The sequence below is a fragment of the Hyalella azteca genome, unplaced genomic scaffold (genome assembly GCF_000764305.2).
Source record: "Hyalella azteca isolate HAZT.00-mixed unplaced genomic scaffold, Hazt_2.0.2 contig10942, whole genome shotgun sequence".
Classification (NCBI taxonomy): domain Eukaryota; kingdom Metazoa; phylum Arthropoda; class Malacostraca; order Amphipoda; family Hyalellidae; genus Hyalella; species Hyalella azteca.
In genome coordinates, this window is record NW_025940959.1 from 180130 (window position 1) to 207980 (window position 27851).

Consider the following 27851-nt stretch of genomic DNA (forward strand, 5'->3'; position numbering starts at 1 on the left):
TGATGTACCTTAGAAGATACTCAACAAATACACAAATAATTGCAAAACTAAATCGTACTCTCATTTCAGCATCAAGAATCGACAAACCTTGAACTCAGGAAACAATCAAGCATCAAGAATCAATTAACTTTTAACTAAGATCTCATTTATTTTCAAAAGGGATCTTAAATGGAAAATATTTCAAACTAATCTCCAGAGCTCAGATTTTGTGATAAAAAAAAAGTTGCATCAAAAGATATGATAAAAAATTTACATCATATCAGAAACTTAAGCTTCATCGGTAAAGATCTGAGAAAGAATAGGCATCGCCAGCCATTATATAATTATAGAACCAACGACCAAATATATCTGTTTTTATATCTAGATTAAAATAGAGCAATATGATAGCACACGGTGCTGCAGAATTAGATTAAATAGAGCAACATGATAGCACATGGTGCTGTTGAATTAGTGTAAAATAGACCGACATGCAACCTCAACGTGTAGATCATCTACAGCGACAGCAGATCGCGTCGTGGTTCACAAGTTTTCACACGTCAAGAGTATTAAAAATTCACTAGAACACATGGCGTGTATTGCATAAATAAATACTTAAACAAGGGTCAACGCGGCTTCTACAACGAGGCAAATCCAGTAATCGTTTGGTAAGAAAACGGCATTTGTATTGGAGATTTGCCAAAAAAGTTGTAATAACATTTTGACCCAACTGCAACAAGAAAACGCAGCCTCACGTAGAGTAACGCCACATACACTACTTTAAAATCTAGCATGCTTGCAGTTACCTCTATCACTCATCGGAAGGGAGATAGAAGGCACAAGTTGCTCACTTAGCAACCTCGCACCAATCACTAAAGTTTATTTCTTCCCCATTGCCGCCAGTGAGATAAGTTGATAACTTACTGGGCCTCCACTCCAAACGCAAGGCTAGTCTCTCACTCAAGTCAGCAGCAGGAGAGAGCGCAGATTCAGAGTGAGCGCATGGACAGTTACAAAATTTCTAATTGAGGAAGTCAATCACTCGCACAAAAATGAATGCTAACAAGATAGAAAAGCAAACCATGTTTAAAGTGAAAACTTGCAAGCAATATGATTAGAGCATAAAATATTAACAGAAATTAGGAAAGAGTAAGTAAAAAATTCCACACCAGACATTACCATTAGAATGAACACGAGGTTAAGAGCATACACGTCAAGTCAGGCATATTTGGACAAGCCCCACGCACGGCATGTGTAGAACATATGAACTTAAATAACTCAATATTAACGCTAATATTTTTACGGATTATGAGGATTTTCATTATTCCAATAAAATAATTAACAACCCCCGAGATAAATAACAACCGCACTAGAGAGCAGAATTATATTCCATTTTAACATCGAGCGGTCTTTGCCATTATTAATGCTTAAATTACTACTCTTATAAACTACATGAGTTATTGATACAGTCTTATTAAATTGACATATAACTATTTTAATATCGCTGAAATCCCGAAACGGCACAAGGCTGTCATCAATGATGGTGTTCAACCATTGGTGATCCAACCTGACAACCACTCAATGGACGAACTGTATATGATAAATTTGAGAACGCGGCACTCTAGTAACAACCATTACTTAACCCTGGGGCTAGCAAGCGTCCCAGTTTGCACAAGCACAACACCGATACGATAATACACAGAGAAGCTACAAGCAAAAACTTGCCAGGAGCTACTAGTGGCAAGTTACCAGCAATAAAGCTTGTAGCTACTAGCACAACATGGATACTATTATGTACATCAGGAGCTATTAGCACAACACGTAAACTATAATGTACAGAAGAGCTACCAGCGACAAGATAATAGTAATAACGCCGATAGCTACTAGCACAACATCGATATTATTATGTACAGCAGGAGCTGCTAGCGGCCATGAAGCAGGTAATCTAGTGAAGTTTACACATACAGGCTCTTTCAAGTCTGCAGTAAAATAATTGACTATAAAAAAGTGTACATTTCGAAGAGGTCTACCTGAAAATGACCAGACAAGTAATTTTCTGTGAGAGTGGAAAAATATTTGCTGTGATGTTGGATTCAAATGAGAAACATTTAAAATTCCTTGCAACGGTGCGGAATAAGAAGCCAATTATTACGTCAAGTTAAAAATATTTCGTCCATTAGTCATAGTTAAATTATGAGGATCGTTTCAAAACCAGCAGGCACACAGTCTCAGGTGGATGTTATGAAGGATGGGATCTTTTTTAGAAATTTTTCAATCAAGAGGATAAGGCAGGGAATCGCAAAAACAACGTAGAAAGTTCAATTAGAGTGGAAAGTAGAAAGGATAGTGCTTAGCAAAAATTGGGATCGAGTGACTGCAGACCAGGTTGCTTCAAATCGCACCATGTTTTATAAATGAAGCCCAATTGAATTTAAATTATTAATAACAGTGCAGGAGTAGAGAGTAAATAATAAGTGGAAGGAAGAGACTACTAAGAGACCAAATCGAATACACTTTGTTTACTTATTGACAGGCATGTGGACAGACATCGATTGCTATGAAGAAGACCTTACGTGACAATGGCTATAATAGACAGGTACGTTAAATAAACTAAGCCTGAAGCCAAGAACTGGGATGCATTGTTTGTATTGCAACAACAGAAGCATAATGAGGTAGTAAATAAAGGACGTTTAGGTTGTAACAGAGGCACGCAGCTATCGTAACAGAATGACACAGAAGCAGCAAAAGAAAGACTCAATGGCGACAACATGAGGCACAATAAGCAGGCGTTGAGAGCAGCGTGGTGACGGCGGCCAGCGATGGATGATGGCTTGCACCACAGGCAGATGGAGGTGCGGCAATTGTAGACTATGGAGCTCTATCGTCAAGATGAAGTGTCGGTCAGCCACGAGTACTGGTAGTCCTGTGTGATAAATTGTCACTAGTATACGTATACTATACTACACGGGTACACAACATTATTCAGCATTTACTTCACTTAATATAGAACATCATTAATCACAACAAATCAACCGTATTTTGGGCAGTTGTGGGTGAAATAAAATGGCGAGTTTACACTGGAGAAAAAAAGGTTTGTTTTCATTAAGAGAGGAAGGAATGAAATAAGTAATGATTAAAGTTCATGTTGAAACGACACAAGTAGCTCTCAAAAAACAGTTAAAGGAGGTCCCTATACCCAAGACGTTTCGTCTCGTGTATACATTGCCTCAGTAAAATGATCAATAAATGTCAGGACATACAGGGAAGTAGCGGCGGAAACCCTTATCCTTGGGTTCCTTGAAGGCCTTGTCGCGGTACTGAGAGAAGTCCTCAACAGGGGGCAGGCTGGGGGGCTTCAACTTGCGCTCTGCCACCGCGTTCCACTTCACACACTGTCAGAGCACCAGACATTTTACTCATAGATAAATCAATTGATGGTTATTAATGAATGTTTCAGGCATTGCCAGAGGGCTTATAAAATGAACAATCCAGCCACTGCCAGAGGTGCATAAGCCTGCGGGCACCACAACATGAGGGAGCAACAGGCTTAGTCATATCATCCCAGCAGGGGAATTAAAGAGTTAAAACTTGTCAAATTCAAAAAAATTTTTACAACTATCTAATAGTACCGAGTGCAGGTAAACTTGCAAATATGCCGCTTAATATATGAACGGTGGAGATACTGTAATCTCAGTTTATCAAATTTATTGATAAGCTTTAATCTCGACATCAAATTTATTGCAAGAGAAATAGAAGAAAAAAAGCGACAATCTCGTAAACCAACAAAATCACAGGAACTTTAACAATGAAAGAAGTGGATATTTTCAAATAAAAGTAGTAAGATTATAAAAGGCAGTGAAGACAAGCAAAGCAGTGAAGGCAAGAGCTGCTGTAGCACCTTGAAGAACTTGTGGGTCTTGATGTCCTGAATGCCGCCCGTGTTGTTCTTATGGACGGCTCCCAGTCGCTGCTTGGGGCTCTTCTGTAGCAAGCCCTGCAGCAGAGACTTGCAGGGCTTGCCGAACAGACGCGAGTTGTACTGCGGCTCTCGCTCCAGCACGGCTCTGCACGAGAAAAACACTCAATGCATACTGATGATGCACTAAATCTTCATGGGTATTTAACATAATACTTAAAGGGTATGCTATATAATTATCGATACATAATAAAGCAGAATAGAGAGGTCAAAAAACTAAGGTAAAAAAATTTGAAGAACAGCCCACTTGTTGTACACTTCAGCTCATCACCCCAGCAGCGCTCATCATTATCCTTGCGTCTGATTCACATACAACGGTGGATAAAATGCAGGTCTGAGCTTTAGATTTCTCATCTAGGCAAATAATTTAAAGTTTAACATATCATCCTGAACCCAGAATTTAAAATAAATAAAATGTCAGAGAAATTCACCAGAATTTAATTGGAAACGTTTCGGAGATCAGCACCATCATCAGCTCAAAATGTCAATATATTTCATCTAATCAACAGTAAGGCCAAAATGAACACAGAGATTAAAATTAACAGAGTTTACAAGACAAATTTTTCGTTTAAAAATGTGAACAAATTCTAAACTCTTTAAAATTTCAAGTCTTCAGAAAACAACGAAACATCTATCATGTACATAGTTTATAAGTGAACTAGCAATTAAACACAACGTAGCATATAAAAATATTGTAGCAGATCTGCTAGCTAGTAGCAATGACTGATATACATAAAGGCATTCTTAGGCATGAACCATGAGCTATGATACAAGGAGTTTTGGCTGGTTGCTATATGTGTACTGTAATATAAATTAAATTTTAAACTTAGCGACATTAGCTACTATTATGAAATGACTGCACAGCACGTTACTATTATATACCAATATTTTATTGTGAAAGTTTACCTCTACTGTATCACTGAAAATTGAACTGAACTATTGAACTTAACAGCTCTATTTATGCTCCCGTCATTGCTTAATGTATATTCATACTGATGCGTAAATATGAAGAAAGCACATTTACATGTATTCAATTATTGAACTAAAAGCCATACTTCCTGAGCTTTTCGTCCGACATGTCAAGGCTCCAAGGAGGAGACCCAGCCACCATCTCATAGCCCAGCACACCAAGGCTCCAGAAGTCAGCCATCTGAAAATTGGAAGCCTTGAATAGAGAGTATCACTAAATGGTAGGTACTAAAGCTTTACCAATGGTACTCAAGAACATGTTGGTAGTAAGGTAAAAATTATTGAAGACTAAGAAAGCAAAATTCTATAGCAAAATAAAGTAGGGTGGCACAATATTGAAGTGCAAGACAACGTAGCACTAGGTAATTTAGTACCGTACAGCCCTGTAGCATTGAATTGAAGACAGAGTTATTTCGGCGACATGCAGGATCTCGCCCTATTGGGCGGGTAGTGCTGCAGGATCTCAGGAGCTACGTGGGATCTCACTCTGTTAAGAGGGTGGCGATGAAGGATCTTACCCTGTCATGTGGGTGGTGCTGCAGGATCTTACCCTGTCATGTGGGTGGAGCTGCAGGATCTTACCCTGTCATGCGGGTGGTGCTGTAGGATCTTACCCTGTCATGTGGGTGGTGCTGCAGGATCTCACCCTGTCATGTGGGTGGTGCTGCAGGATCTTACCCTGTCATGTGGGTGGAGCTGCAGGATCTTACCCTGTCATGTGGGTGGTGCTGCAGGATCTTACCCTGTCATGAGGGTGGTGCTGCAGGATCTCAGGAGCTATGTAAGGCTCGGTGCCCACATGGGACTCATTGGGTGCCCCGGTCACCAGCTTGCTAAGGCCAAAGTCTATGAGGACAACGTGGCCCTGCTTGTCAAGCAGCACATTCTCTGGCTTGATGTCGCGGTGGATGATCTCACGCTGTCCGTACAGAATGTGAATTAATATCCAGAATTGTTACCAGCTTATTGTTCATTTCAATTTCAGAATTGTTCAATTCAATTTCAGGCAACAATTCAATTGTTCAGAATTGTTACCAGCTAAATGTTCATTACAAAATACATTTTAATGATTGGAATTGTAGCAAGAAGAAAGGGTATTCAGCAAAATAAATTTTTACCAGCTCAATGCTCAAGTTAAGACAAAGTTGACAGGACTTAAAAAACAGAGCATATTCTGCAAAAGGAATATTTACATTTTTGAGTTATAATTTATATATAACTTCAACTGAATGCAAATTAGTGAGTGGTTAATGCTTTGGAATGTTTGAGGCTGATCATGATAGTAGTGCAGTATCCATTGCATATCTTGCAAAATGTTGTAATTTTATATCTAACAAGGTTTGTGAGGCAAAGAAAATTAAAATACAAGATTGAGAGTAATGAGTCTACATATTCGAATTCATAAACAAGGATGAGTATAATATAAGATGGTAGATGAATCTTCTCCAAGTTCAACTCACAATGTGTAGGTAGTCAACAGCCAGAACAAGCTCAGCCAGGTAAATTCTCATGTGGTTCTCGAGAAGAACATTTTTGCCAATAAACTGTTGCAGCAACTGTCCCCCTCCATTGTAGTCTGGAAAATAAACAATGAAAGACGCTATTTATAAGAAGAACTTGGCCATTAGCAGCGCAAACTTTACTCCACAACTGTGCAAATAAGCAATCATGATAAGAAGTCTTTCACAGTAGAATAACAAATAAGTTCAGGGATAATTTTTACAATTGAGAAAAGATTTTCACCACCATACACAGAAATAATTATCACATTTTAGTAGTCAAATGAGAACAGAGAAAAAATATGAAAGTTAGATTAAAACAATTTTTAAGTTTGAACATAGCTCAAGTTTCCAAAAATGTTAAATCAGAAATCACGCAGGATTTGAACAAGGTTTTCACTAATCTCAATGTTTAATTTCAGAATTATGATAACCAAAAATGGCATTATTTTTAGTCCAGCGACAATAAAATTGAAATTATTCAAGGGTTTATTTAGCACCACATATAAATGCAAATACCTATTTTATTGAATTCCTAAGATTTTAAATTTAAAATACAGGTACTGATGGAGCCACACACAAGAAATATGCAAACACATATTCTGCTCAAAAGTTGGATTATAACATGCCAATTAAAATTCTTACTTTCCACAGTAATCCAAGTTCCAGCTGGAAGTTAATACAAAATATAAACAATTTGCCAGAATGGAGTAGAATTGAATTAGAATTATTTTTGGATAGAACAGTGAACAATGTAGACAGGCTCACCCATAACAAGGAATAGATGCTCCACAGACTGAAAGGCATAGAAGAGGGTTGAGAGAAAGGGTCCAGCACGAACTCTTTGTAAAGCCTCCTTTTCACTCCTGAAGTGGATGGTAAGATACTCATCATCCAACACCTTGCACTTGTAGATCATCTTCAGTGCATAGATGGCACCCTCGTCTTTGCCAGTTTTTTTCCGTACTAGAAATACATCTCCAAAAGCTGAAACAAAACTACCATTAATTACAAGCAGGAAATTGTTATCAAACACCCAAGCAAATGTGATATTTTAAATCTTAAAAGGACACAAGCCGCTTACCATTTAATCAGAACATTTATTTAATTTAGGTATAAAAATTTAAATCGCATCGAATGAGACATTAATATCAAATCTTCAGTATGGATACCCATAAGATTTTAAAAACATTCACCTCCTTTTCCAACTTTCTTGAGGTAGCTGAAGTCAGCAACAGAGATATCTCCTTCAGGCAACTGTGGATGCTCTTCCATTTTAATTTTATTCTTGGCACCAGTTCCAATTTTGTCAGTACATTCTGGCAAAACAGGGGCTGAATCCTCAACTGATTGAATGTCTTCACTTTCTTGAGGTTGAATTGCATTAAGGGAAAGAGTGTCAATTGATACACAAGCTGCATCAAGCTCAAGCCCTTCATCTACTGATGATGCACTGGTTGAACTCAAGGATCTAGTTTCCTTTGAATTATTGTTTAAAGGCTTCTTGGTGATTTCCTTCCCACATCCACTTCTAGGGGACGCCACTTCACTACTGAAGCCAGAGGAACATGAATCATTGTCGTCCATGATGCAGGCTTTATATTTGGCGTCAGATTCAATGTTAATGACTTCAATCTTGACAAGGGCAGCACAGTTTGATTGCTCACTGTTCATTAAAGATTCTGTCTGAGATTCAACTTTTACAATAGTGTTTGTGGTTTCTCCAATCTGCAGTTCTGTGCCACCAACTTTTACAGGGTTGCTCTCGTGTTTGTCCGCTGAACTTTCTTTTTGGAAATAACCCATAATGGAATTTGGTACAACAAATGGGATTGATAATTCACTTATCAGAGTTGGAGGACACTGGAGGTGTTAGCTGCCGGACAACTGACAGACCAATGGACCAATCTGGAATAAAAAACATATGTGAATTAGCATAAGCATCCTGGGCAAAACATTTATAGAGTACAAAATCTGATCTTTCTCCTACCCAGATTCATAAAATAGGAACTACAAAAGTTGTTCACAGTTTGTTTCTGCCCTATGAGTGAAAAATATTCTATTTTATGAGTGGCAAACAGGTGTTCCACAAACAGATGTTTTACAAACAGGTATTCATACATAGAAAGATGCTCAAAATTACCAGGCATTTCTGACAAAAATTTAGCCCATTAATGCCGCTTGGCAAGTATACTTGCCATATGAGAAAATGAAATTTTTCCAAAACTATAAATGTTGTGGTTTGAAATGGAGTCTCACTTAATGAGACTGATAGTTATGAACATATTCTGAACGAGTCACAGGGGTGTACCGTACTTCATGGCTGCTCAGTTGGCCTGGGAATTTGCTGCTGTGAGCAATGGCACTATTATGTCAGGAAACAACATTGGTTACAACTTATGTCTGCTAGCTGTGACTAACTACCATAATGAATAGTGTTCCTAAGGAATGTTCTAATGATATATGCATGGACTCTTTTATTCTAATATCATAAGACCACTATAATAGAACACATAATTTGTGGCAAGTTTACTTGACACTTGGATATAAATTTATGGAATTGGTACTTTTTCATTACCGTCAACCGGGGCTACTCAGGACAAGCGGGGCTACTCGGGATAAGCCTCCGACATGGCGTAAAACTTTTGTAGTAGCAAAACTAATTAGAATATTGCAAAACTAAAAATAGTGGCGTAAACGTCAACATTTTTCCTATCTATGTAGTATAAAGGAAGTCGAAAAATACTACATTTACTTGCTTAATGCTATAAGGCTGCTGATATGAAGCTTGCAGTGGACAAGGTTGTTGTAAATGCTCAATGGCATGTTCATGGATATGGTTATATCGCATCAATAATATGATAATTGCACATCAATAATACGGTAATTAATGTATATGGCAATATCATATCAATAAAGGAAGAACAAGTAAAAATCACAGAAAATGTCATTTATTCTACCTCTACATCATTTACAATGAAAGAGGAGGATTTCAGAGTACTGTTAGTAATGGATGAGTACGCTCTGCATGCTTCAAATGTTTTGAAATGAAGTTTTATTCCCATTGTCCCCAGTAGCCCCAACCAACGGGGCTACTCAGGACAATCTTTATTTTGCGTCTGGCACCTTACGAATAGCATATGGAATTTTTTTGACAATGCCATTCGATAGCCCTCGCAAAAAGCTATAAAATGAGCCTAAATTTGTTTATGAAATGTTTCATCGTAAGAAGTTTTTAACAGTTATTAACAAAAAATGATCAAATCTGTCCCGAGTAGCCCCGGTTGACGGTATACCACAAGATAATTAGTAGCAACTAATGTTAAAAGTTAAATTTTATTTTTAGATAGTCACTTGATGTAATAGGTACCTACATGATTTATTTCTTTTAAAAGAGAAAGCAGAAAACTAGAACAATGTCTGAGTAGCTGTGGAGCCTCCCAGAAGAAAAGAAACTCCTGAAGCTGTTATGGATCATTACAGTTATGCATCTGATGAAGTTATGTGCAATCCAGAGCCCTTTCCAGCACAAATTAGCTCACTATTGTTCTGAATGATTCTGTAGATAATGCTCAAATTAAAATTGTAGCAAATTCAACCTTAACATCAACTTGCCTTGAATCATAAAAACGAAAAAAAAGGAGACTGCAGGTAGCATCTGGATAGAACAATGTTGAAAATCTAGTAACAGATTTAAGAAATGCACCTGAGGAACAGTTATTTGAAACCAAAGCACTGGAAATTTTTGAGGAACACTCTGTTGTGAATACAATTTGTTACAGCAGTCAGCATCATAGGACATATAATAGTAAGAGTCCATACAATAGAGTCAGTGAATATGGAGCACTGTACCATTTATTTTTGCAGTGTATGCCACATTAATGTATGCTCAGAGTGTAGGAAAACCTTTCACACAAAAGGTTTTCAACTCAAACTTAAAGTGGATGAAAAAGACAGAAGCTTCATTAGCTAATTTGTTCAAGTACTTTAGATTTCTCCTTATGCCAGCTGTACCCTTCTTTTCACCATATCATTTTTTTATTGCTGGCCGCTGGGTGGCAAGTATACTTGCCAGTCTGTATTTTTATTTATGCTAAAAAAGGTAGACTTTTTCATTAAAATTCATTAGAACAGAAGATACCGTAAAATGGGGTTACTTTGACCAGCGGGGTAACTTTGACCACTTTTTGTTTTTTTAACAAAACCCCCAAAACTCAAAAACGATTTGACATAGAAAAATTTTGTCAATGGCCATCAAAGGCCTAATACTGAGGCTAGCTATGTAACACAATAGAAAGATTTAAAAAGTTTGCATATCTAATAGGTTAAAAAATTAATAATGTGACCCACGAAAAAGAGCTATTATTTAAAGCCTGTCGCAGTCTGTCTCTTATACACATCTAGATGTGTATAAGAGACAGGAATCGTAATCTGGAAAAATTCTACTACATACTTGCTCNACAACCTGGAGTTATTTTACCAAAAAATAAAATTGATTTTACCACCCGGTCAAATAAACCCAAAGAGCTGGGGTAACAAAGACCATCACTTTTTTTGAAATTACATCAAAACCATGAGAGACAGGAGCCAGCAATTTATGGTGAGTAAAGCTAGAGTATAGACCTGTATTTTGCATGTTTCAATTTAAGTTTAACTTATCTAGTAAAAAAAATGGCATCATTTTGAAAAAAAGTGGTCAAAGTTACCCTATTTTACGGTACCTAAATAAATTTTTCAAATTGAAATAAAAGTCTCAATATTCTCCAGGGAATTCAGCATTAATCTGTTACAGAAAGCTTCAGTTATGACATGAAAATTCAATATTTTTCACACCTGTTATACAGCATTTAGCAATCTAGTGACTACAAATATATATACAGGGTTATTCTAAATTATGGACCCAATTTAATAAATTTTATTTCTTTTTCAGTATAAATTCAAAATGAATAATTTACACACCAATGGAAAGAGAAAGATTCAATTTTTTTCCACATATTTATAAATAATCAAAATGTCCCCCTTGTGCTGCATGACAAACATCTAAACTGTACCCAAACTCCTCCCACACACACACATCTTCTTTTATTGAGTGCATTGTAGCATTGATTTGGTTCTTTACATCAAGCAATGGTGATAAACCCCAGCAGCAGTTTTCTAGAACCAGTTCATATTTAATTTCCTCATTTACACAAGATTAAAACCAACATATTATGTATGATAGTGCTGACATCCATGATACATTGCTGGTATACTTATAGGACTCAAAATTGAACTTGAGAAAGTCTAAAAAAGCTTTCTACTTTGTTACTATGCATCAACCAGAGTTACAGGTAGAGGTGGGACATAAACAGCTTCCTTGGCATAACCCCATAACTCAGAAGTAGTCACATAAGGTGAGATCAGAATAATGTTCTGCTGCCATTTCTAGGGCATAATTAGAGCTTATTCATGATAGGTGCATATGTCAGCACTTCCATGAGTTCATGGTTCAAGAATTAGGATCTTGTTAAGAATGCACACCCTAGTAATTTCTGGGGCGCTTATTCTCAACAAGATCTAAACAATTTCTTGAAATATGTTACATGCCATTCTTGAAAGGGAGGATTAACAAAGTCATCTTCAAAAGGTTTATACTGGGGTGCATTTATTAAGAAGGATGTACTAGGGTGCTTATTATTAATAAGGTTTTACCTTACTGGGGTGCATATTCTTTACAAGATCCATAAATGGCTTTAAATACATGGCTTGGGAAATAGGCTAAGTTAAAAAATTCCTTAATTCATGGCTTCAAAATTCTGGTAACTGACTGGAGAGTAGATATTTTGCAAACTAGTATCCAAGGAAGAACCTAGTTGGAAAAAGTCATACTTTCTTCTTAAATATTGCAGCTCCAATATCCTAGGATTTCAGTAGGTATGAAATCTTCCAGCTTCTAAGTAATGTATTTTTGTTTGAGTGAAGAAATTGCAATTCACATAAATGTCATTCCACAAAATGTTCAACTTCCACTGTTTGCAGCACTTAGTAGTTAGTACCACACTCCTGCCAAAATATCCTGCAAAATGAGTCAACTCAAATGTTTCGTTGGAGATTGCATAGTTGCGGCCATGTCAGACTGCATTTATTCTTCAACAAAAACATTAATAAAAGTACATTTTCGCAACTTCAGTTGCCTCTAAAGTAAAGACAAATGTTCTTGTTGCTGTTTCTAGGGTACAATTAGAGATTTGGGATAACACGTACACATGCACAGGCATGGTGCAATTGCATATCAATTTTAAATTACCTTAGTAATTTGAGTTTTGTGAACGCCGACCTTAAATTAGAGGAGCGGCTCGCAGCCTCCGGCAGACAACCTCCCACGCTGACAGTCTAGATACTGTCTCTTATACACATCTAGATGTGTATAAGAGACAGCTCTACTAATACGTAATTCTGACATCCTTGTGTTCGAATTCTGATCACTGTGTGAGCTGTATTGGAATACGACACGGCTTTGAATTAGAACACTATTGAATATTGAACACTACTTAATTAGGCTTTTAATTAATTGCTATTAAGCTTTTAATTAAGAAAATTATAATTTTTTCACACAGCTTGGAACGAGCTGTCTGTGTCCAATTCAAGTTGTGTCGGAATTAGTTTTTATGTGTCTAAATCTGTTTCTTAACTTAATCATCTATTAATTTATTTACCACTTGATATCAGCAAATACAAGTATACTTAAAGGATTCCTAATATATTCTATTCACAGACGTATTTGAAAGTCTCAAACCATAATATTCTTTCTACACAAACAGTTTATCACTATTTGGTAGAGCAAGGTTAACTATCAACTTTGACACAATTTTTGATGATCTCACTGGGTGGCATGCACTGTCTCTCTTTGGATTTCAACATTTTCCTGCCAGATGGCCCAAACCTAGTGTTTTGGCAATAGTTTGGTGCGCAAAGGTATGACGTCACTATTTCAACCATCAACGAATGCGTGGAACTAAGACAAAGCTTAATATAAAGGAAAAACTAGACAGGTGTTGGAATTACCCACGATGTCGGAATATACCGCGTTTACCCTACTTGACTTTAGAGCCACAAGATTTCACACCTACCAAAATTATATGTTATTAGAGCTGCAATATTCCAGAAAAAAGTAGGGCTTTTCCAGCCCTGTCAGAGACCAAATGTGAAAAACATCTAGGTACCTTTATTTGGGCCACGACTAAAGCTTTCCCGCCTTTTCTGGAACTGCAAGATAACCACCACTCCACCAGATGAATCACATCCTATCTAATTGTTAACAGAAGTGCATGATCAGGCCACAAGATTCCAAATGTATTAATAATTCATTACGTTTGAGCCACAATGCTAAAACTATTTTAAAGGACTTTTTAGAAACCATGTAGCCTAACCATCCATTTGGCAGAATTACACTACGCATGAACAACTTTTCCAGAAGTTGTTGAACTTTTGACAACTCAGCTCTGGCAGGTCAGAAGTTTGGAACCATCTGGCCACAATAGTCAATAGGAAACTTGGAACATACCTACTAACCTACATACCAAATGGCATACTTTGTGGATCAAAGTGGCTGACTGGCTATGAAGTGTCATAGTGGCAAAGCAGAGAGTTTTTAGACTTTCCCTCAAGTTCATTTTTAAGTCCCATAAGTAGACCAGTAAAGTATCCTGGATACCAGCTTCATCATACATAAGAAATTGGTTTAAATCTTAGGTAAATGAGGAAGTTAAAAATGAACTGATTCCAATAAATCTCTGCATGGTGCAATTCCATATAAATTTTAAATTACCTTGGTAATTTGAGTTTTGGGAACGCCGAACTTAAATTAGAGGAGTGGCTTGCTGTTCACAGCCCCCGCGCGCACGGCAGACAACCTCCCACGCTGACAGTCTAGATAACACTGCCTGCGGCAGCACCATCATATTTTTTGGAGAAATAAATCATAGTTTAGGTCAATTACTTTTCATTCTATGATGCCTGGTGCACAATTCTACATATGACATTCTATGCACAATTTTGTGATGACTGATGATGCACTAATTTTTCGATAAGTGAAATTTTTTTGCTGAGCGAGGTAAATGAAATAAATATTTTTGTTTTTAATTAATTTTTTTCTTAACTGGAGCCTTTGCTAACTGAGGTTCTACAATTAATACATTTTTGGGGGTGTCCCAAATAGCCCCGGGGGGGGCAGCCCAAGTAGCCCTGCCGTGCGGAAATGACTGCCATTTTTCTTTGGAATGAGATAGGACAATTCCGTCAATTACGTTTTCAAGCTGACACCTGGGTGCATCTTTTGTAAGTAAAATTTTTTAATACGGCGAATATTTTTTTGCTACAGACCTTAGCTGAAGTAACTTTTCAAAATAGCGTTTTTCACCTTTTTTTCCAGGAATTTTTCACAGCTAGTAAATGTAGTATTTTTTTGACTTCCTTTATACTACATAGATAGGAAAAATGTTGACGTTTACGCCACTATATTTAGTTTTGCAATATTCTAATTAGTTTTGCTACTGTAACAGTTTTAAGCCGTGTCGGAGGACTTTCCCGAGTTACCCCGCCAGTCCCGAGTAGCCCCAGTTGACGGTATGAGTGAAAAATATTTTATTTTATGAGAATTTTTGGATACAGATATTCATACATAAAAATTTGCTTAGTTGCTCAAAATTAACAGGCACTTCTGACAAAAAAAATTTAACCCATTAATGCCGCTTGGCAAGTATACTTGCCATATGAGAAAATGAAATTTTTCCAAAACTATAAATGTGGTAGTTTGAAATGGAGTCTCGCCTAATGAGACTAGTTATGAACATATTCTGAACGAGTCACAGGGGTGTACCGTACTTCATGGCTGCTCGGTTGGCTTGGGAATTTGCTGCTGTGAGCAATGGCACTATTACATCAGGAAACAACATTAGTTACCACTTATGTCTGCTAGCTACGACTAACTACCGTAATGAATAGTGTTCCTAAAGAATGTTCTAATGATATATGCATGCTTTCTTCTATTCTAATATCATAAGACCACTATAATGGAACACTTATATTTGTGACAAGTTTACTTGCCACTTAGAATTGAATTTATGGAATTAGTACTTTATCATTATACCACAGGAGAATTAGTAGCAACTAATGTTAAATCTTATATTTAGATAGTCACTTGATGAAATACATTATTTCTATTAAAAGAGAAAGCAGAAGACTAGAACAATGTCTGAGTAGCTATGGAGCTTCCCAGAAGAAAAGAAACTCCTGAAGCTGTAATGGATCATTACAGTTATGCATCTGATGAAGTTATGTGCAATCCAGAGCCCTTTCCAACACAAAATTCACAGCACCTAAGGGATTATATGCACTCCCTGGGTTTTCTCGCTATTATTATTCATATTTTTACGCTTATATGCCTAAATATGGTGCTTTGCTGGCCATAACTTGACTTAAATCTCAATTTTCGTAACTTTCGTTACGTTAACGTAACTTTCGTTGCATTAATTTAGTTAATTATGTCATATAGGCAAATGACTTTTCCAAAGACATGGTATTCTTAGTACGCTGCAGCCTGCAGGTAACGCAGAGCAACATGAACTATATCGCGTTCCTGTTAATTTAGATTATTAAAAAATTTGACATTTTTGGCAAACGTAATTTACCGGCTGCAATTAGGGACTCACGTGCAAGAAGTATGTTTTCACGGTTCGCAAATGGGCTAACTCACGGCTCCGAAAATCAAGTCGCGGCTCACCAAGTAGATATATTCCATGCCTGACCACCAGATGAATCACGTCCTATCTAATTGTTAACAAAAGTGCATGATCAGGCCACAAGATTCCAAATGTATTAAAAATTCATTAGCTACTTTGTGGATCAAAGTGGCTGACTGGCTATGAAGTGTGAAGTGTAAAAAAAATATTGGAAGCGCCGAAGCAGAAGGTAGGTATCCAAGGTCTTTAAATCAATCAGTTCATAGCCTACATAAACAGAAACAACTTACAGTTACAACTAGACTAAATTTCTTCAATTTAAAAAGACGTTTGAGTTGAAATGCGAGTAGTTTCCTTCAACAATTTATAACAATTAACTTACCAGAACATGTGGATAATGAGCTCCGTATATTTTTTTTATATTTGGGGTTAAGACTTGTGGCGACAAATGCGCCCACCAGCCTGTTCTCTGTCAGAATCTCCGTATATAACCATAAGCGAGAAGCCGAGGACTGTATTTTCTCTGGGTCAATGCCAACGTTTCTCATAGCCTCATGTAGCTAAAATGAGGAATAATAATTAAGGCTGAATTCCACGTGAATCCGTAACTTTGTATGAATACGACGATAGCAATAACGAAACGAATGCAGAATGGGAAATTTTTCCAAAGAAATGCATTTTCTAAAAAAAATCGGGAAGTCTCACTTTCACACTTACGAATCACTGTACAACTCACTAACTTCAAGCATGTGTGTAACTGTGTATGCAGTGATGCCCAATGGTAGTTGCCATTTCGTACAATTTTCCTTCAAAAAGTAGATACAGTATTACATCGATGTTAAAAAAATTAATTAATAACGTTAAAATTGATCGAAACTAGTAATAACGGAGAAAAGAGTTTTTTTTATAAATTGGTGTTTTCTATATAAAATTATTTACCGAAAAAGTTGCAATAAAACCGACTTCGACAATTTTGCGTTCTATTTCGCGGCGTTGAACCGTGGCCTTGCACGAATACAAAACTCATGCAAATATAACCGTCGGCTTGCATGAATCCAAATTTTTATGAGACTGATATTTCTTATGGGAACATTTCAACCGATCATCAAGTGTAAACCGTCAAACCTGGACTCAATCGACAATTCTACGGACTCGCCAGCGAACTCGCCTGCGGACTCGCGCAACTGGGCCACTCATAATTCCTTAAATACTCAACGGATCTGTATGAATTATGGAATGTGAGTTTTAATTATCGATACGCTGCCGCAGGAATTATGACAGATTTTTACATGGAATATTTTTTAATTAAAACCAATAAACGTATTTTTTAAGCAACTGGGACACGCATAATTCCTTCAATACTCAACGGATCTGTATGAATTTTGAAATGTGAGTATTAATTATCGATACGGTGCCACAGGAATTATTACAGATTTTTACATGACTTATTATTAGGTTAGGTTAGGTTAGGTTAAGTTAGGTTGGGCTAGGAAATAATTCATGCAAAAATCTGTAATAATTCCTGCGGCAGCGTATTGATAATAATTAATAATCACATTTCAAAATTCATGCAGATCCGTCGAGTATTGAAGGAATTATGAGTGGCCCAGTTGCTTAAAAAATACGTTTATTGGTTTTCGTTAAAAAATAATCCATGTAAAAATCTGTAATAATTCCTGCGGCAGCGTATCGATAATTAATAATCATATTCCAAAATTCATACAGATGCGTTAAGTATTTAAGGAATTATGAGTGGCCCAGTTGCGCGAGTCCGCAGGCGAGTCCGCTGGCGAGTCCGTAGAATTGTCGATCGAGTCAAACCTAGTAAAAGCATATGTGATTGAGATATCGTAGAAGTATGATTAAAACACTTTAGAGATTTCTGAGACACAACTAAAATTGTGAAAAGTTTGTTACAACACAGCACCAGGTGTCCCAACTAACATTACTCATTTTTTATCTTGTCTTTGCAATAAGTTGAAAGAACAAACTATGGGGTAATAAAAAATTTCTCAGTATCAATAAACTCAGTTTAAATATATTACTTTTTATAGTACAAGCACACACACAAAGCTGAATGTTAAATTGAAAACAACAGTCGTTTATAGAATTTATTAAGCCGAAGGTATTCTTTATATCAACCAGTTCTTGTATATATATGTATTCTTTTCTATTCTTTTATATCAACCAGTTCTTGCTTCTATGATGCAGGTAGCTACCGGTAGTTCAAACGAGTAAAGCAAATATCAGTTAATATGATTTCAAATGAATCATAAATTCAAAAAATTTCTTTATGTTGAAACGTGAAATTTATCCTCAATTAAGCTCTAAATTAAGAAAAGTGAAGGTGAAAATCTCATTATCTATGTTGTTTTCAAATGGATACAATTGTATTACATTATTGTCATTTAGTGACCATCTATGGCAATTCTTGTGATAAAGTTTTGTTATTATATTAATAATGTAAAATCAAGCATCACTGCCTTCTTGTATGCACACAATAGACTAGTAAAAAGAGTTAATTTTGAGCATAGAATAGAGCCAAGTATCACACTGTCTTTCAAACAAGGAAATATATTACATTGTTTGAACTTGTAAGAAGAGTCAACCAACCAACTCTGCATGCAAAAACTGTCCATCTTCAACGGACCAACAATCATTTCATATACAAAATATGTTTCTTTAGAGTATCAACAATCATTAAATTTACAAAATAAGTATCATCAGGGGATCAACAATCATCAAATGTACAAAATAAGTATTTGCAGTGAAGCAATAATCATTAAATTCGCAAACCATGTATCTGTCGTGGATCTACAATTATTGAATACACAAACTATACTTGAAAAATGATGGCGTCAATACATTAGGAAGGGTGAAAAATATTTTGAACAGAGCATTTGCGAACAATTTATACCAATGAGACACAAATGGGAAAACAGTTTCACTGACAAAAATACCAGTTGCGAATACTCCATTATTTACAGGCTAATATTTAATTTCATTTCAGCTATTCTACGAACTCTAAATTCATGTTTACACTAAAAACACCACATTCAATAGTTTCATAATAAGTGACAGAAAATCAATTATATTAGTAAACAAATCAAGTTTATTTCTCTATAGTAAATAATCGTTTGAATGCAGTCGAAATTAAATCTTCCACTGCGGTTATCCTGCGCCGTAAAACTTTTTTCTATGTAATAGGCGTGAAGACGTAAATCATTAAAAATATATATTTATCTCAATCCTCGATATCAATGCCGACACCTCACAAAAATGCTTCGGTTTGCTTTATTTTTCACACAGTTTTTGCGAGTTTTGCCTCAAAAACACCGTTAGATTTTCGCTTGTTGAATTCGTCATCGGACGTCTTGGCGTCGCTCGATGCGCTGGAGCGACGAGCGGATGTTTTATTTCGTTTGCCAGTTCGCGGACTCTGCTCGTCACTGGAGGAATCAATTCTACCGGCCCGAAACCCTTTAAGGTCCTGATCATCACTGGAAGAGCTCGCTCGTCGAAATTTGTTCATTGCAGGATCCTTGGAATTATAAGTGGTTTCCATTCCTGAATACGATTTCAAAGGAGAAAACGGGGAATTCGCTGGGACCGTAGCGTTCCGAATGTTGGTCAAATTTTCCGGCTTCTTGACGACGCTGTTGTTCTTACGGGCGCCTCGGACAATCATCCTTCCAATGGCGTAGGGATCGATCTCTTTGAAGGATTCGCCTGGACTGTTACTGCCACTGCTATTGGTCTGGGACTCGAATGATCCTTTCGATGGCTTTTCTTGGAATTCAGTTCCTCCGCCTGCTTTGTCCTTTCGAGACGAAGGACTTTCCGGGGCTTTGTTTCTCGATGCAGTTATGGATGGCCCATCTTTGCTGTTCTGAGAATTAGCCTTGATGTCTTGTGTCTTTACACCATCCGGTGTGTCTTTCTTTAGCGTGGGAATTTTTGACGTTCTCTCAGTGGAATTCTCCAATATTGGATTTTCTTTCACTATGCTGGTCACTTTTTCATTAGTATGTGGCAGGTCATTTTGAACTGGTGTCGATTTATTTTTTGCGTTTTTTAGATCACCATCTTTTTCACCTTCTCTCGATCGTTGAAGTTTTCCTCCAAACGCATGAGCGATTTTTCGAGTGGACACAACGGAATGAAGACTCTCGCCTTTCACTTGAGCATCAAAAACTTGAGAGCTTTGACCTGTCTGAGTATCTGTTTCATTCGATCCATGAGACACTGGAGGATCACTTTCGATAGTTTTATTCGTGATAAGTACAACGGACTTATCTGAATTTTGCTTTTCCATCGCACGTGTTACTGGAATTACGCTTTTCTTCGTCTCGCCTAATCCATCTGTGTTGAAATTATAGTAGCCTGATCTGTCACTTGGCTTTTCGCTTTCGCTGTCGGAAGATTCAGAAGCAGAGCTGATCTTTTCGTTGACTTCCTTTATCCAGCTATCCACTGAGTCTCGGGCAGATAACTTCCCGACTCTCGGTGTCTCCACCTTTGTATCTACAGGTACCTTGGGAGGGGGAACTGAGGGTTTGGTTAACTGAGTACGCTTTTTGGGGATGGGCAATGTGGCAGGTTTTGAAACTATGAATGAACCTCCTTTATCATCGTGTGGAACACCATCAACGTCGTCATCGGAAGATGCAGAAGAATCTTTAGAAAGTTTCTTGTGTAGAATTTGCTTTCCGCCGTTTAGTGACACAGTGCCTGGTTTAGCCTCTAATGTCACAACAAGATTTCCGGGTTTCGCTTTCGATTGCGTGACAACTTGATCCAGAGGAGTAATCTTTTCCAGCCAGATGGGATCTTGTGGTTTAGGCTTGAGAATATCGGGCTTGTTGGGATACAAGGGCTTATCTTTATTCTGGTTCAGTGAGCGAACAAGAGACTGAACAGGACTGACATATTTGTCTGCTACTTTGCTCTCGTTCTCATCGCTGCTAGGAGGATCAACAACATGTTCATGATCTGATGATGATGAAGAAACTCGTCTGAAATTTGCAATGGCGGTTGGTTTTTTTGGCGAAGGTTCATCAAGCTTGCGGTACGAAACTGGAAGGTAGGCACTGTTAATGGAAGAAATCCCGACCTCATCCTTTGATTTCTGCCCCGTTTTCTGAGTGATCGCGGGCTTATGACGATCAATGCTCGGAGGATGTTGGGTTGTTGGACGGTTGAAATGCTTGGGTGGAGGTTGGTAGGTGAATTTCGGTCGAATAGGTTCCTCATTATCTTCTGAATCTGAACTGGAACTCTGACTTTCTGTTTTGTCCAATGTAGTTTCCACGGTGGTACGTGAGGTAGTGTTGACCGCGACGTTAGATGAGGATAATGATGAAGGTTCTTTTGGGGTCTGGGGAACGGATGTAGATGGCGACGGAGTGGACGGCACAAATGGACCTGAAGGTGTAGCGAAGACTGAAGATGAAGTTTTAGCCTTGAAAGAAATGGACCCAGGTGGTATTCTTACGATGTCTTTTACAGGTGCCTTATACGGTGATACATTGGGTTTTTGCATTGGGGTAATTTTCACATCGTACATCGTCAAAGGGGTTGAAACTTGTGCTGAGGGTCGATGAAAAGCATCGGCATTTGGACTCGTCGGTTGCTTCAAATCCCCAGTTTGACTGAGGTCAGTTTGACTGAGGTCAGTTTGACTTTTGGTGCGGTAGAGTTTCAGCAAGTCACTTATTGACTGCCGTCGTGTTAGTGGTTGATGAGGAGCTACGTATAGGTCATCGGAAACGCTTTTGCGCCGCCATGTAGTACCGACATCGTCTCCAGCCATGGTCAGATCGCTGTGACTATGATACTTTACGTCTTGTTTGTTGCTCAGTTTTTGGCTGATCTTACCCTTCACTCCACCAGCTGCTGATTTCTTTACTAAATTGTTATCAGTATGACGGCTTCTCGGGAATGTGCCAAAATTCGTTACCGCCGCTTCCCCTTTGTCGTCAGGAGATGAAGGGGTGGATTCATCGCTTGAGGATGATTCATCTTCATCTACGGTAGGCTTACGAGCTTGGGTGACCCCCCATGAAATATTTGCCACACTACGAAGAGGAACTCCAAATATGATCCTCGAACTCTTGTTCACTGGAGTAGAACTTGTTCTTTGCCACGGAACTGTTTGCTCCGCGTGAGCCGAATGGATGTCTGACAAGCTGCTCCATTTCTTGTCCGGGGTCCGCGAAGGTGGAGCGCGGGTTTTGCTCGAAGCCGAATCCGTTTTTTTAATGAAATTCTCGACTGGCTCCGGGCGATCCGTGACTGTTGCTTGGACGAAAACCTCGTCATCATCATTGTCGTTGGCAGGTTCCGGCTTTAATGGCGGTTTTTTTTCCGTGACTGCAACCACAGTTGGGGTTGTTTTTGTGGAGTTAGTTTGGGGTTTGCCAGTTTTTGTTGACGTTGTTTGGGCTACATCGGGAGCCTCCTTTGAAGTAACCGTCGCCGGAGAGGAAGTTCTTGGCAAACCACTCTGAAAAAGGGTAAACTGCTAACAATCAAGTGAATATGAAAATTATTCGTATCACGGAGTTAAAATGTTTCAAAATAGACTGGCACTGATATTTGAAATGACACTATTTGAATGAAGCTACGAAAATTAATATTGGGATGTTGATGCTTTAAATAAAGACCTAAATGAGCAAAATTTAATTCCGAATCCTGAATTTATTCTTACGGTGGAGAGCGGTCGCCTGGCAGGGCCAGAGATGATGGTGCTCTCGGGGCTGGCGAGGGCATTGAAGCGAGACGCCAAGGCTCTGACACTGGGCAGCTCAGTCACGGCGCTGCTGCCGGAAGAGGAGGTGCTACTGCGACTGCTGCGCCGACTCTCCTCTGCCCAAATGCCTGTTTGGGATGAGGCTTAACTTAAAGAACGTTATAAATGCGTTGCAATCTAAGGCACTCATGCTTAGAGTACAGCGAAGTGTTTAAGAACGTTACGACAAATTTAGTCATGGGAACACGTATACAATATCGCTTTTTTGCTGAACTCGTCAATATAAACTTTATGTATGCATCTCAGTGACAAAATATAGGAAAATCAATGGCAGCATATGAGACATATAACATTTGTTTCCATTCATACTAGTTTTGTTCACTTTCATTTTACTTTTTCACTGGGAAATAGGGTACTCTTGTCATAAACTAAGTCTGTAACGTGTTATTAAAACTATCATGACGTGAGTTAAAATATCATATAAAATAACATACTAATGACATTTTAATACTTCATTCATGACTCACCATTATTTTTCGACGTGAACTCCGTCATTGTTCAGTCGAGTCGCCAAATCCCAACGAAAGCCAACAGGTTTTCTGACTTCTGCAAATCAATAAAATATTACAATTTATGTTAATGTGTGATGAATATTCGATTTATTATCTGGGTCTACTTAAATTTTCCTATACATTTCAATAAGAACAGCTGTAATTTACCGACAAGTAAAGTAGAATTGGTGTGATCTTCTTTGTAATTAGAGTCCCAAAATACAATGTAGATCTGCGAGCGTCAAATAATAATGAAAAGTTTTATCTTTTGCCATACAGAATAGACGTGTGAAGAAGCACCTAGGCAACCTGGTGTGCTACCAATTTAACGATTATGCCTTATATTAGGTTCCTCTATATAGTTATTTTGATAATTTTGTTTATATAAGATAATTATAATAACATGAACTGTTCAAAATAAGATAATCAATAACTGGGCAGCTCAGTCACGGCGCTGCTGCCGGAAGAGGAGGTGCTACTGCGACTGCTGCGCCGACTCTCCTCTGCCCAAATGCCTGTTTGGGATGAGGCTTAACTTAAAGAACGTTATAAATGCGTTGCAATCTAAGGCACTCATGCTTAGAATACACCGAAGTGTTTAAGAACGTTACGACAAATTTAGTCATGGGAACACGTATACAATATCGCTTTTTTGCTGAACTCGTCAATATAAACTTTATGTATGCATCTCAGTGACAAAATATAGGAAAATCAATGGCAGCATATGAGACATATAACATTTGTTTCCATTCATACTAGTTTTGTTCACTTTCATTTTACTTTTTCACTAGGAAATAAGGTACTCTTGTTATAAACTAAGGCTGTAACGTGTTAGTAAAACTATCATCACGTGAGTTAAAATATCATATAAAATAACATACTAATGACATTTTAATACTACAGCGATGGCTTTCATTTCATGACTCACCATTATTTTTCGACGTGAACTCCGTCATTGTTCAGTCGAGTGGCCAAATCCCAACGAAAGCCAACAGGTTTTCTGACTTCTGCAAATCAATAAAATATTACAATTTATGTTAATGTGTGATGAATATTCGATTTATTATCTGGGTCTACTTAAATTTTCCTATACATTTCAATAAGAACAGCTGTAATTTACCGACAAGTAAAGTAGAATTTGTGTGATCTTCTTTGTAATTAGAGTCCCAAAATACAATGTAGATCTGCGAGCGTCAAATAATAATGAAAAGTTTTATCTTTTGCCATACAGAATAGACGTGTGAAGAAGCACCTGGGCAACCTAGCTGGTATCCTACGAAATTAAAGATTATGCCTCATATTAGACTCATTTATATAGTTATTTTGATAATTTTGTTTATATAAGATAATTATAATAACATGAACTGTTCAAAATAAGATAATCAATAATAATATTAACTATTTAACTAGCCGTATTTCATTTTTACGAGCTGAATTCACATCATTAATTCCATACGCGATTTATTTAAAGGAACTATACTGCGCATTTTGATATTCTGAGTGCTTTCGATAATTGGTTTTAATCTATAATTTTTCTTTATATGTGATCTAAATAGACTAGGTTATCTGACTGCATCTATTCCTCTTCAGTTCATTAAGGACTGATGACAGTTGATAACATGTTTTATGCTGAATGATAAGATTTTATCTACGGTAATGTTCATAGAGGAGGTCAGTTTAGCTCGCACTGGTATATTTAACTGTAGGGGAAGAACTGAGGCCGATAAAAACAATCTTATGATGGAAAAGATATGTTGCTGATGAAATAAATAATTCTATAATGAAAGAGATATACTGCTGATGTAATAAAGAATTAATACTGACAAGGAAAACTGCTGGTGAAATAAATAGTTTTACAATGAAAGGAAAGGGATAACAATTGAAAGGGGCAACCTGCTACTGGAAAAGATAATCGGTACCGATTGAGATAACTTGTTACTGAAAGGGATTACCTGTTGCTGAAAGGAATAGCCTGATGCTGACCGGTGTACAAAGGGATAACATAAGTAAAGGGATAACGCTGGCATACCATATGCCTTAATAAGGGATGCGATCATTTAGCCTAGCATCTTATCAGCCCGGTTGGTCGACACTGAAGCTTATCTCGTGTCTCTTATCTGGACGTACGTCGTGGTCCGGTACCATCGCTATAATTTACCGTGACATCATTCCGATGCTTAATCATCACGCCAATCATTTGATTTGTGATCAAAATGTGACTTAAATATGTATAAATAATGTTTTTCTCGATCAACTCCTGCTTAAATGCTACTTCAACATTCCTTACCCGGTGTGTTCATTGATAATGATAAATTAAAATTTATTTTAATCAATAAATTGATCAATTTTAGTTGATAATAATTGTTGAAAGCTTTGTTATAGCACCATAGTAACGTGGTGGATAAATTTAAAGATTAAGAGGAGAGATGAATGAAGTTGAGAAGGTTAAGTTAACTCTGAGAGAAAGGTTAAGTTAAATTGTGCATGTCCAGTAACGTAGGAATAAATAGAGGGTAATGATGCACGAATAAAGGTGGGAAGAATGGATGCTTAATGGGTTGAATGAAGGTTGATTTGGTTGAATGAAGTTGATTTGGTTGAATGAAGGTCTATTTGGTTGAAAGAAGTTGATTTGGTTGAATGAAGGTTGAATGAAGGTTGAATGAAGGTTGATTTGGTTGAATGAAGGTTGAATGAAGGCTGAATGAAGGTTGAATGAAGGTTGAATGAAGGTTGAATGAAGGTTGATTTGGTTGAAGGTTGAATGAAGGCTGAATGAAGGTTGAATGAAGGTTGAATGAAGGTTGAATGAAGGTTGAATGAAGGTTGATTTGGTTGAATGAAGGTTGATTTGGTTGGATGAAGTTGATTTGGTTGAATGAAGTTGATTTGGTTGAATGAAGTTTATTTGGTTGAATGAAGGTTGGCTTGGCTGAATGATGGTTGGCTTGGCTGAATGAAGTTGATTTGGTTGAATGAAGTTTATTTGGTTGAATGAAGGTTGATTTGGTTGAATGAAGGTTGATTTGGTTGAATGAAGTTGATTTGGTTGAATGAAGTTGATTTGGTTGAATGGAGGTTGAATCAGTTGAATGAAGCTTAAATGAAGATTGAGTCGGTTGAATTGAGGTTGAATGGAGGTGAACCCGTTGAATGATGGTTTAATGAAGGTTGAATGAAGGTTGAACTGGTTGAATAAATTATCTGATACACAGTTCGCTGTTTAATCCCATCAAGCAGTTATTAAAAATGTTTTTCGTCCGTAGGTAATACTCGGCCACGGCAGTGATTTCGAAAATTTCTAACATCTAAAATAGAAAAATTTAACAAGTTTGATATAAATAATAACCGATGCAGAATACATTGTGTAAAATACACTTAAAATGAGAGCTTAACATGCTTGTAATGTCTGATTAGCGTCTGAATTAAGTAGTTGACATATTTGTTATAATTTAAAACGAATGTAGAACATTTTTTGGTTAAAATCGTACCTGTCGAGAGGCGTAGGAGCCGCGGGACGGCAAAGGGTGGACTAAGTTAACATGAACATCGCGTTTGCATGAAAGTGTTATCTCTGCACACTATCTTATCTGTGATAAGATGTCCACTCATCCACTACTCTGCCGTGCATCGTATTGTTTTTAATGGAGTGTTATTCCTCGTACGAATAACGTTATGACTACACTGCATCAACGTCGTTGGGGCTACGCACGATTAACAATGCTGACAAATCAGTGGCAAGTTTTCATGTGTTGCAGAAAACAACAACTTTACGACTGCTAATCTTCTTCGTACAAATAACATAGAAGTCATTGCCAGAATAGAAATACCTTTTACACTAAAGTATCGTTCACCAGTTCCGTTAACGTACGTAGGAACAACATTGAACTTACACGTTACATCCTGGCGAGTCTTCATAAGAGGATGAGTGCAGTGATGGCCGACTCTCGGTTTATCACGAGATTTATCTTGTAGCTTGATTTATCATGAGCATCGTAAAGCTTTTCAGATAAGATTTAATAAATCTTGCTTTGTGTCTGCAATATAGTCTTGAAGACTTGAATTTTTTTGATGATTTAGTATTCAATTAATTTTATGTTTATAGTTGAAGGGTCCCGCAAAATGAAAGCCCCCGCTTTCTAAGCTCTAAAATCCAACAAACAAATGATTGGCTTTTGTGCTGGTGATCCTTTTCCCTTTCCTGCACCTAACGCTCTACTGGTCGGTCATCCATTTTCTACCTTCTCCTCTTTCCACTTTCCATCATCTACACCAATTATTCCATACATAATTCATATTTTCTTTAATAAAATTACTCCACAGTAAGAGCGTTGTTAAGAAGGCCGGGAACGTTTAGTGGCACCAGCTCCTTGTTTTCGTTGACCGCGGCAGTGCCTTTTCGCTGCTTGA

At 37.5% G+C, this 27851-nt stretch overlaps 2 protein-coding genes across 3 annotated transcripts; both read right to left on the reverse strand.

Annotated features, from left to right (window-relative positions):
• Positions 1-208: 208 nt before the first annotated feature.
• On the reverse strand, positions 209-16889 carry LOC108678045 (probable serine/threonine-protein kinase DDB_G0277449). The gene is made up of 9 exons (XM_018166380.2): positions 16522-16889; positions 7617-8328; positions 7189-7407; positions 6382-6497; positions 5664-5840; positions 5008-5102; positions 3875-4040; positions 3237-3368; positions 209-2899 (listed from the first exon to the last, which is right to left on the reverse strand). The coding sequence occupies exons 2-9, from the start codon at positions 8224-8226 to the stop codon at positions 2861-2863; spliced, it is 1554 nt and encodes a 517-aa protein (XP_018021869.1). The 5' UTR covers positions 8227-8328; positions 16522-16889; the 3' UTR covers positions 209-2860.
• A 1266-nt stretch (positions 16890-18155) lies between these two features.
• On the reverse strand, positions 18156-26967 carry LOC108678046 (flocculation protein FLO11-like). Of its 2 annotated transcripts, XM_047882630.1 has the most exons (5): positions 26933-26967; positions 24370-24448; positions 23875-23956; positions 22849-22936; positions 18156-22644 (listed from the first exon to the last, which is right to left on the reverse strand). In XM_047882630.1, the coding sequence occupies exons 2-5, from the start codon at positions 24395-24397 to the stop codon at positions 19441-19443; spliced, it is 3402 nt and encodes a 1133-aa protein (XP_047738586.1). In that variant the 5' UTR covers positions 24398-24448; positions 26933-26967; the 3' UTR covers positions 18156-19440. The 2 variants fall into 2 exon arrangements, with proteins under 2 accessions (XP_047738586.1, XP_018021870.1); XM_018166381.2 differs by lacking the exons at positions 23875-23956; positions 24370-24448; positions 26933-26967 and adding an exon at positions 23418-23510 and having other exon boundaries at positions 22849-23018.
• Between the last annotated feature and the right edge of the window lie 884 nt (positions 26968-27851).

Coding starts and splice junctions, on each gene's coding strand:
- LOC108678045 (XM_018166380.2), bottom strand. CDS start 8,226: ATGGGTTATTTCCAAAAAGAAAGTTCAGCGGACAAACACGAGAGCAAC. Junction 5,841..6,381: donor CTGTTGACTACCTACACATT/GTGAGTTGAACT, acceptor CTGTACGGACAG/CGTGAGATCATCCACCGCGA. Junction 4,041..5,007: donor TCGGACGAAAAGCTCAGGAA/GTATGGCTTTTA, acceptor TTTCTCGTGCAG/AGCCGTGCTGGAGCGAGAGC.
- LOC108678046 (XM_047882630.1), bottom strand. CDS start 24,397: ATGACGGAGTTCACGTCGAAAAATAATG. Junction 23,957..24,369: donor GTTCACGTCGAAAAATAATG/GTGAGTCATGAA, acceptor CATCCCAAACAG/GCATTTGGGCAGAGGAGAGT. Junction 22,937..23,874: donor GCCGTGACTGAGCTGCCCAG/TTATTGATTATC, acceptor TGAGCTGCCCAG/TGTCAGAGCCTTGGCGTCTC.